This window comes from Phragmites australis, chromosome 19, assembly GCF_958298935.1.
Source record: "Phragmites australis chromosome 19, lpPhrAust1.1, whole genome shotgun sequence".
Lineage (NCBI taxonomy): Eukaryota > Viridiplantae > Streptophyta > Magnoliopsida > Poales > Poaceae > Phragmites > Phragmites australis.
Genome location: NC_084939.1, coordinates 10,534,713 through 10,545,832, shown reverse-complemented (window position 1 = coordinate 10,545,832; position 11,120 = coordinate 10,534,713). Strand labels below are relative to the sequence as shown.

The window sequence follows — 11,120 nt, the reverse complement described above, 5'->3', positions numbered from 1 at the left end:
CAACCTATTGCTACAATCTTTAACACTCACACAACATTCGCTTTGGAAATGGGGAGATGACCTCGTTTAGATGGGGAGATGGCGAGGGCTAGGGGGAAACGAGGGTAGCCGCGAGTTGGCTCAAGAGAGACCGATGTGTTTGTGTATATATATATACATGAAGGTATCACTGGATCCTTCTTGTTATCCAGCCAGACATTAGCAAGATCATTGTATTTGACTCGCAAAGGAGACCACAAAAACAATTTCATCCTGTAATAATAGACTTGCAAGACCGTTGTATTTGCTCTAGTAATATTTCATTTGATTTAATCTAAGTCTAGTAATACTATTCATAATTATGCACAGAACATTCGCATGATATTGTATGCACAATGCTTCATACCTTCCATACATGAATACCTTGAATGTTTGAACCAACATTCTGGTACGTACGAAATATTCATGTATCAAATTCCTATTAAATAACCAGTTCGACGCCGCTAATGTTAACACATTCACCAGAGACAGAGTGCTCCAAGATGATGCAGATGTATGCTAATACATATTGATGCGTGCTTCTTAGTTTTTATATGTGTTATGTAGGATTGATTTCTTCAATTCTTCTAATGACAGCTAATCAAGTTGAACACAAGTAAACTCTTGCAACATTACATTAGTGCCATTCAAGAATAACTTATGGAGTTCATCAATGATAAAGTGATAAGTCCAAAATGCGAGTTTTGTAAGCTGGCATATAAAAGTGCAACCTTCAATGAGCACTCAGGAATTATCGATTCCGGCAACTTCGGGTAGCAAGAGAGGTTGAACCACTTATTTATTTCCCTTGCATGAATATTTCAAGTGAAACCTAAGATTTCTGAAACAAATTGTGAATTCGAGAGTTTAAGCTATGTTCCAACGAACCAAGAAACATTAATTTGAAAATGATATATTAATTGTGTATGTATATATGTGATTTGTGAATGAAATGTGTCAAGCTGCAAAGTCTGTGACAAATTGTGTATGAATATGTGCTTGTGTATATGTGTTTTTTTTTAATATGTTGTTGTTGATAATAGCAAGGTTTTAGAGGATTATCACTGCCGGTTCATATAATGGACTGACAGTGATAATCCAACTATCACTGTTAGTTAATTACATGAACCGGCAGCGATAGTTAGGTTATCACTACTGGTTCATTAGACAAACTGGCAGTGATACGTGCTATCATTGTGGGACCGGCAGTGATAATCATGGATTCTTACTGCCGCTTAGTCACTACTAGTTCAAAACCTGGCAGTAATGCAGTTTTTGAACCGGCAGTGATGACTTTTTCTATAGTAGTGAAGGCACGATTAGTTGCATAAGGTTTGAAACTACGATATGGCATTGATTATGAATATACTTTTAGTCATGTTGTAAAATCAGCAATGATTTGTATTGATTATGAAGATACTTCTAGTCCTGTTGTGAAGAACACATTTCTTCATGGTGTTTTGGAGGAAGAAGTTCATATGAGGCAACCACTAGGGTATGAAAATTCTTCTCATCCATATTGTGTATGTAAACTTGATAAAGCGATATATGGATTGAAGCAGACACATAGAGCATGGTATTCCAGACTAAGTACACAACTACAATAACTTGTCTTTTTTCTTCAAAGGCAGCTATACCGCTGTTTATTTATAATAAAAATGAAGTGACTATATTTTTTCTTGTCTACGTTGATGATATAATAGTAGTAAGTTCATCAGAAAGTATTGTTCAAGCTCTTTTTCAGACCTTAAGTTTAACTTTGCTTTAAAATATTTAGGTGAGCTGCAATTGCTTGTTGTCGCACATTTACTTTCTCATCCACATTAGCAAGTTGGATCCAAACATTAACAGAAATTCGCTGTTGATGTTGACTAGTCACCTTCTTGTACTGTTGGGTGGTGATATTGCATTAAACCTGGCTTAAAAAAGTTTATTAGTGCTGTGTGATGGTTAAATTCACTGGGGGCGAAAAAAATTACTACTAAGCAGGATCATATGACTGTCAATGATCGCACCGAAATCTTTTTTTTATGATATACTTACAAGTGTAATTAGATTAGATAGGAAAGGATATCATTGGTCATATATCCTATCTCACAAATTTTTATCGGAATGAGAGCTGGGCACGATGGTGTTGGATACAAATATGGATACTGATAGTCTCGATCACGAATACAGATCGAATATGTGATGAGTCAGATGCAGATAATGTCGGTAATGAATATTTATTAGATATTGAGGAAAAGTAATAACCATATATATCGCTTATATTATAATTATTCGGCCATTCCATATATCAAAAACTCAACTACATTAGAGGTTGAACAAGCAAATCAACAGTATACTCCTATGGAAAGAGTTATGTTAGAGTGAAATCGAAGAAGTTACGAGTGCCCAATATATTGGCTGATGCTTCTGTTAATTATTTGAACATATTAACAACTTTAAATGAAAAAAGTACAACTATAAACTTGTAGATATCATCGAGAGCTATAATTTTTATATAAAGATTGTCTCCATCGGATTATGAATGAAAAAGTGACAAGGTCAAGAAGATAGATTCGTATAGTGGTCAGATAATCTTCGGATATATCCGATTTTATACTCAAATATTCGATATTCGATGGATTCTTAACTCCCTACATCCGAATCCAATATTCTAGATTTCTTTCGGTATCTAAGATTCGATGCGATATTCTATATTTCCTTTAGGTATCTAAGATTCGATTAGCATCTAAAACGGTTTGAGCTATCCGTTTTCACCCTAGATATGCTGGACCACTATGGAAGTAACAACTTCCCATATGGACCATCATGGAAATGATAAACAAACAAACAAACAAAACCAACCGTTTTTTTCTTCCGTTCATTGAATTTTACTGTGGTTTTAGTATTAACACTTCCCATATGGGCTTTACAACTTCAAATTTGATTATGTAGAAATTTTTTATTGTGTAGAAATTTTGGAACTTGTATTAGTCACAGAAGATTCTACATCTACAACGCACAGTCCGCAGAGGGAATAGGAAGGGGGTAAGGTGATGCCGTGAAGCGTTCACTGGTTTGCTCACAGAGGCCAGAGCTGCCCATCGGTTGTTTAGGTGAGTCATGATGCGCTAGGTAGTACTCCTTTCGATTGTAAATGTAGGTCGTTTTAGATTTATACATAAAAATTAAGAAAGTAGATTAAATGATCTTGTTGCTCTTCATTTATTCTGTATTGGAAAGTTACCTATTCATTTGTGAGAGTAATATCATTTATTAAATAAGGATAAGACGGGAAAAAAAAGAAAAAGTACATAAAAGTTTGAGAATAACTTATATTTAAAAAATAATTGAAAAAACTAAAACTATCTACTTTTACAACCAGAGAAGTATTGATTTACATGCCCCAAGCAGGACTCCAATGTAACGAGTATGTGAGGTACGGAGGAGAGAGGAATTGGGTGGGGGGAGCAGGTATACGTGCTATCATCTATAAAAAAGCTAGCATCGAGTAACTATCGGCAGTGCCTGGCTACCATGCCGCGCGGTGGAGATGGCGTGGCCGGCGGCACCATCCACGTCGTCATGTTCCCCTGGCTCGCCTTTGGGCATATCAGCCCATTTGCGCAGCTAGCGCGCATGCTCGCCTGCGGCAAGGAAGGGGTCCGAGTAACTTTCCTGACGGCCGCGGGGAACAGTCGCCGTGTAGAGGCCATGCTGGCGTCCGCCGCTGACGCGGTGACAGTTGTGCCGCTGCACCTTCCCCACGTCCCGGGGCTGCCCACGGGAGCCGCAAGCACCGCGGAGCTTTCGGCGGACGGCGCCGAGCTGCTCAAGGTCGCCGTTGACGGTACCAGGCCACAGGTGGAAGGGCTGCTCGCCGAGCTCCACCCTGACGCCGTGGTATTCGATTTCGCCAACCCGTGGGTCTGCGACATCACCAGGCCTCTCGGCATCAAGGCGCTTCAGTTTAGTGTCTTCTCCGCCATCTCCAGCGCCTACTATATGGTCCCCGCACGCCGCCTCCACGGGCGGTGCCCGTCCCTCCACGATCTCATGTCCGCCCCTACCGGCTTCCCGTCAGACTCGGTGCTCGCCACCGTTCCGGCCTATCAGGCCGCCGATTTCACCTACATATACACCAGCTTCGACGGCCAGCCATGCGTCTACGACCGTGTAGTAGCCGGCGTCGAGGCTTGCGATGGCATCATCATCAAGACTTGCACCGAGATGGAGGGCCCCTACATCAATTATTTCTCCTCCCAGTATGGCAAGCCCGTGCTCCTCGCCGGACCTGTCGTGCCGGAGCCACCGCAAGGCGAGCTCGAGGAGAGGTGGGCCCGCTGGCTCTCCTCATTCCCAGAAGATGCCGTCATCTTCGCCTCGTTTGGCAGTGAGACGTTCCTGCCGGTCCCCGCCGCGACAGAGCTTCTCTTGGGCCTAGAGGCCACCAACCGTCCGTTTCTCGCAGTGCTCAATTTCCCCAAGGACGCGGACCCCGAGGCAGAGATCAAGGCGCGCATCCCTCCTGGGTTCGAAGACAGGGTGAAAGGGAGAGGCGTGGTGCACACGGGATGGGTGCAGCAGCAGCACATCCTGCGGCACCGGAGCGTCGGATGCTTCTTGAACCACGCTGGGTTCAGCTCAGTGGTGGAGGGACTCGTCGCATCCTGCCGTCTGGTGCTGTTGCCGATGAAGGGCGACCAGTACGTTAACGCCGCGTTGTTCGCTCGCGAGCTGCAAGTCGGCGTGGAGGTGACGCGGCGCGATGAGGATGGGTGGTTCGGGCGCGCGGACCTGACCGAAGCTATCGCTGCTGCGGTGGCCCCAAGCGGGTTAGGGGATGGGAGGAAATGGAGGAAGTTCTTGATGGACGACGCCGTGAAGAGGAGGTTCGTGGACAAGTTCGTCGAGGACCTCAAGGATCTCGTCCGGGCGGCCTAAGTGGAAACTTTATGTGTAATAGAGGCTTACAACCTGAAGCATCAGAATAATGTTGGTATGTATTGAGAAATTCTCGTCAGAATCTGTTCTTGCGGTTCTCTGAATGTACGCTGCGCTTTTCTTTGTTTTCTTATTTTCTCTTATGGATGGCCGTGTTATTAATGTGCTGGTGTGCGATGGCTTTCAGATGTGGACTTGTACCGACTAACTTTAATTGTCAAATTGATTGGGGTTCGATGTAAGCACTGCTGCCTTCAAATGTAAGCACCCCTGCTTTGGATGTTACTTTTTACGGGTTACGGAAATGCTTTAAGATAAAATATTTTCTGGTCAACATAAAATTTGAGGGAACATGAAGACATGGTTGAAGGTAGGGATTATTTCCAAATCTTTAATATGCATTCAATATCTAACCGAGCGTAAGTCGGGCCCTCCTTATTATCAGCGACACGGTCAAAGATTTGGTGAAACAGCAGCCGCAATGAAGAAACATTCATACTTCCACCCGTGTAGCAAATCCCACAAATGCAATTACTTTCCTCTTGTCATTTGTCATTATTCGGTTAGCGTGCTTCCCAAAATTATGATTTGCACTTTCTTGTTCAATGCTGATGCCTAGTTGTAAAGCGATCATGGAATTTTTGACAGTCACATTAACATAGTAATGCTATAGATTAGACGAGGGTAAAAATTAATGCCAATGTGAAGAGCAGGATCAAGCTAGCGACATAAATAAATTAATAATCTGCCTTTTTTCACTCCAGTACTGTAGCAGAACCAGCGAAATCAAGATGCTTGTATTTTTTCACACTACTACATAATCTCTCTATTATTGCCGGTTGAAAACCTATTTTACTACTAGTTTTTGAACCAGCAGTGATTACGTGTCAGTGATAATCTATGATTATAGCTGGTTCCAAAACCAATAGTGATAGTATATATCACTACTGGTTCATGTACAAACCGGCAGTAATAATCCAACTGTCACTACCGGTTCATATAATAAACAGTGATAATCCCCCCTCAAATATGGCTATTGTCGACAACAACACACATCAGATATTCAGAAAATAGCACATATATACAAGCATATATATATATAGATATATCATCACAGATCTTTCTATCTCGACATATTTCATTCATAAATCATATATACATACACAATTCATAAATCACATTTCTCTCATTGGTGAAGTCCGGGTCCCCATCGCGCAACATATGATCTATATCATCTTCATCAACGTGGAACAAAAATATCTTTGAATGACAGCATATCGTTGACGTCATAAGTCATCATATTGTTGCCTCTATCTTCTTTGACAATAGGTTGCCCTTCATATTCAATCTCCTCATCTTCACATTATTTTGTCCAACGAGTATAGCCAGTCTTGAAACACCTCCTTAGCAAGTATGCACCGATCTACTCTATGTGAGCCGTGCGAATCTCCGTCGGAGGTGCCTCTAGCCGGAAACCCATGACCACAGAATCTGGTACTTGCTGCTCCAGTACCTCGATGGGACCAACCCCCGCTTAGTGCAGCAGGGTCAGTTGGAGCACCGCAACCATGCATGCACTGGACCTCGCGTAGGTCTCTGCGGCCCTAACCATGATCGTCGTGGTGGACCGAAGCCAAAAGAGCGGCATAACGAATGCCTCCGAGTTAGAGGGTAGCAATGGACACCTGGCCCCAAGGCCGCTCATAGTATCGGAGGTGATCCGGGCAACGTACGATGCAAGAGCAGCTAACTACTGGCACTCTGAGTGCAGTGCCACCTCCAATGCTCAAGCCTCCTTCAGCTCTCACCGTACCTCATCCACCGCAAATCATGACTCAAACTACCGATCTGCAGGGCCACCGCTACCAGACACATCTCCACTTCCCCCAAAGGACGCTGGGCCAACAATCGCTCGATCCCCTCCGCTCCAGAGAAGGGATGAGGTCACAACGAAGGCCCTTGATACCTCTGGGCGCAGCGCGAAGTCATCCAAAGTCAAAACCCCGAGGTCAGGGCCTCCCTCGGCGGTCGCAAAGGGTGCCCTGGTGGAGGGCGTAGTGCCCCCAGCACCGGCCGCAAGGGCCAAGTCACCAGCCAGCTAGGGGCTCCGTGGAAACGAGGCCGCATCCCCTGGGGCGGCCTTCAGGGGCACATCCAGAGGAGTTCCTGACCCCTACTGAGGCTCCAAAGCTTCTGGGGGAGGAGTCGAAGACACATCCATCTCGATGGTCGCTGTAAAATGCCAAGAAACACAAATCAAGATCTCGGTGCATGACCAAAACAGGATATAGCTAACGAAGCAACAACGCATCACCAAGTCCCTCAAAACCTCTAATATAAGGGCCCGTAAAGTCCTCGACGTTCGAACCAGCAAACCCAAAATCGTATTCCACAGAGGCCACGCCTCCTCTTCGACTCTGGCCATGGCCGACAATATTCGAAGAGGCCAGGTCCTTCCCCCGGTCACCACCACCGAGCTGACCCTCACCTCCAAACGGATCACTCGCGCTCCCGACCCGCCTCCTGACGCTTCCTGCAGACCAACGACACCTCGAATGACTCAGTCGTCGAGCCGGTATGCGAACCTTCGGAGACAGAAGGCCGCTGCGCTCGGAGTGGCCACGCGCGGATCGTGCACGCTCGTTTCCCAGTAGCCTTAGGCTCCAGCGAATCCCGCCACGCTGGAGCCTCCACTCCAAGATGAAAGCAGATGCGGTTGTATCGCTCCCAGCCCTGTCTCAGATTCACCATAGCTCCCACTTTGTGTGAGTAGATGGGCCCAGGATCACCTCTGCGATCTCTGCTGCATGCTCCAGTGGAAGGGAGCTGTCTGAAAGAAAAATGAGGCTCACATCTGTGGATTGAAAACCAGACAAATAAAGAGGACTCACCAGAGCTGATGGGGCGGGGGCCGGAGTACACCTTCGGCCACTCTTCTGCAGCTTGCTCGAAGATGCAATCCCAGCCCATCTAAAGGGGCTGAAAGCGCAACATGGTGAACTTCTCCACGAGGTCATGCATGCTCGTCATCTCAGCTAGCCTCCGAAGAAGGGCCCATCATGAAGCAAATTGGTCGTCCGTGATCCCTGTCTCTGGCTCCAGGACATACGCGATATCCTGGTTTGTGGAGCAAAGGGGGGATGCGAAGCCTACATCATAGTAAAACCATCGCTGCAACAAGCCGGTATACCACCGACCATTAATGCCTTCACCGGGAAGGCATCACGGTACTGCGGCCATATCTGGAAGTTAGCACTACCGTCTCTTCGTTCCATCGCCCTTTATCATCTTCAGCTGGCAGCTAGCAAAGTGGAGGGCTGCAAAGAAATCTACCCTCCCTTCACACCCCTCCGCCCACGTGGCCCACTCGAAGGTGGCCAAGTGGGTGATGGCGTTGGAGTGGAGCTATGGAAGTTCCATGTAATAGTGGCGGAGTACCTCATCGAGTAGCGACACCAACGGGAATCCCAGGCCTGCTTTGAAGAAAACCTCAAACACCATGACCTCGTGGGCCAAAGGCTCCGAAACCTCCTGGTCCAGCGGGGGCCGAGCGATGACCCAGAGGGAATCTTCCCTTCCTTAACCATCTGTTCAAGCTCCTCGTCATCGATGGCATACATCCCTGGCACGGTGGTCTGCTGGGGATGGCTTCTGCTGGCGCGACGGAGCTCCACCCCTGACGGCAGCCCCATCAGCAACGGAGGAGCCAGCGCCACCTGAGGGCCCCCTCCACAGCCGCACCGTGGCTTCACTCGCTGCCTAAGTTTTAGCTCCACCCAGGACACTCAAGCTAACCATATAGATCGCAGGAGGATGGCAAAGGGCGCTGGACAGCAAGAAAGAAAGAAGAACATCAACCAATAGACGCACCCGCAAAGAAAAACAACTGGAGGCAAAGGGCAGACGAGAACAAGGTGCAGGAAGAAAGTCTGTTCAGGGTAATCCGTCTCCTTATAAAGGTAAGGAAGAGATTACCTCCCATAGAAAAGCAGGCGCATGCCCTGTCCATTCGCCTGCCAGACCATGATTATGGGGGAGTGGAACTGCCCCCCGCGACCCCCCAACCACAAGACACCATGCGTCCCACGTCCGCCTGACAGGACGTAATCATGTCTTTCTTCACAGGACACATTGAATGCCCCTTACCACAAATGTCATCAAACGGACAGTCCAGATCAAGTGGATCGAATCATCCAAGACCAGCCAAGCGATACTAGGGACCAGGAGACATCAACGGCAAAGCTAGGGATCACCGGAGGCCATGCTCTAAAAGAACCACGGGCCCGACTGCTCCACTGACCATCCTCGTGAGGGGCTACTATTGGGGGTCGTTGTTAAGGACCCCCGACAGCCCATGGCTCAGCTAGCCTATGCCCATGGAGCCATGCCTACCGAAGCCTCCATCCTCCGGAGACATGCCTCCCGAAGCCTCCATCTCTCGGAGCCATGCCTCCCAGAGCCTCCATCTCCCGGAAGTGACCGGCATTAAATAACTAGGTTAGTGGACACCGCCCAGACACCCTAGTACGATGGAGATTATCCTGACACTCCTGACTGTGTAGCGCCGGGCCGCAATTGGTGACCGGCTCACCCCTCAGGGTGTAGGCACCATAATAGTTATTATGGTAGATATTTATCCTCTATGCAGGGTAAATAATAGTTATCCAGGATAAGACCCAGTAACTCAGTTAGGTCATCTGGAGAAGGAGAGCTCATAAGGAGAACACTCAAGGCAACACGCAGTACACAAAGGTGCCCAAGTGTTAAATCACGTTGTGATACTATCCCAGACGGATCCATTTTGTTACTATCAATACATTTGTAATGTTCCTTCCTCTCAAATCTCATCTTCAATCTTGAGTCTTCTCCTTAGAAGAAACTCTCGCCGTATTTGCTGAGGCAAAATGAACTCTTGCTCCAACAGTGGTTTTCGCAAATATTTCTGTACCATGTTCAGTCAGGCATGCACAACTCCTTTCTTGTTTTTCATTATTGCTAACATTCTGTGTAGCTTCTGTAGGAAATTTGGGAGAAAGAAACCTGGATTTTTTTTTCCCTTTCCCATGACCTGATGTCCTTTCCTATCGTGCTGAAGTTGACCAGAATCAAAATGTCCCAATACACTCTGAGGTTAGGCTTCCCCCATTTGTTCAACACCCCAAAATAAACTCAGCTTGGTTTGTCGGTGTAGTCCTACGTGTCCCTGCGCTGATGTGGCGTTGGTGACTGTTCTTGGGCCACTTTCTGCGGGCGGCATGGTCATTCTACCATTGCCTCACCCAAAGTTGATTAAACTGGTAGCCCAAGTTATGAATCCGGCTTCTAGGAATATCGCTGCTAGATGGTCGATTTATTTGCTTGAAGCGGAATGGCTGCTAAACTGATCAGGGCTAGTTAACTAAACCTGTAAAGCAAGGGAGTTTCTTAGTATAACTCTAGATCAATCATCTACTGCCCAGGCAACTGCTCTAGTTTGATAGTATGACATTCAGTAGTGGTTTCTCTCTTTTACTCTTTAAGCTGGTAACTTTATCAGGCACTGTCAACCCTGTATTTTTCTCATTGTTTGTAACCTGGTTTTGAAACTTCCACTACTGCCTTAAAACCGGTTTGCACACTGTTGCGCTCCGCTCTTCTGTTCATGGGTTTCTCATTGTATATAAATGAAATGTATGACATTGTCAACTAACTAATATTTTTTCTCTTCTTATTAGCTTGCAGCAGAGAAATCGGCAACCATGGTGATCCCTCCACCAGAAAGGGTAGCTAGAGTCACCCGTTTTCTCAAGCCCTTCCTGTTGAGGATGCATTTCACAAACAAATATGTATCTGCTCAGGTCATCCATACCCTGACAGCGACAGTTGCATGTTCAGCAAGCTCGCAGGGGAATCTGCTGAGACCAAACATGGAGTTGACCAGTGATGTTGCAGCTGTTGCGAAGATTGAGAAGTTTTTCGGCGAGCGCCTGCTGGTCAAGGGAATACCTGCGGTGTCCATCCACATGAAGAGAGAACAGAAGTACCATGGGAAAGTCAAGGCTTTATAGACTCTGTCATTGCAGCGTACAGAGTTTCTTGGAATCATTCTGCAGGTAGAGAGCGTAAAGTGTCCCGTTCACAAATCTGGCCTTCTGTATTGAATACTTGTTTTAAACTGCGGAATAATAATTTTG

General features: G+C 46.4%; 2 protein-coding genes across 2 annotated transcripts; both read left to right on the top strand.

The window, feature by feature from the left end:
* Positions 1-3,430: 3,430 nt before the first annotated feature.
* Positions 3,431-5,109, top strand: LOC133900474 (anthocyanidin-3-O-glucoside rhamnosyltransferase-like). Its single transcript, XM_062341629.1, has one exon. The coding sequence runs from the start codon at positions 3,541-3,543 to the stop codon at positions 4,945-4,947; it is 1,407 nt and encodes a 468-aa protein (XP_062197613.1). The 5' UTR covers positions 3,431-3,540; the 3' UTR covers positions 4,948-5,109.
* Positions 5,110-10,685: 5,576 nt separating this feature from the next.
* On the top strand, positions 10,686-10,994 carry LOC133900186 (uncharacterized). The gene has a single exon (XM_062341314.1). It carries the CDS (start codon positions 10,686-10,688, stop codon positions 10,992-10,994), a length of 309 nt encoding a protein of 102 aa, XP_062197298.1.
* Positions 10,995-11,120: the final 126 nt, after the last annotated feature.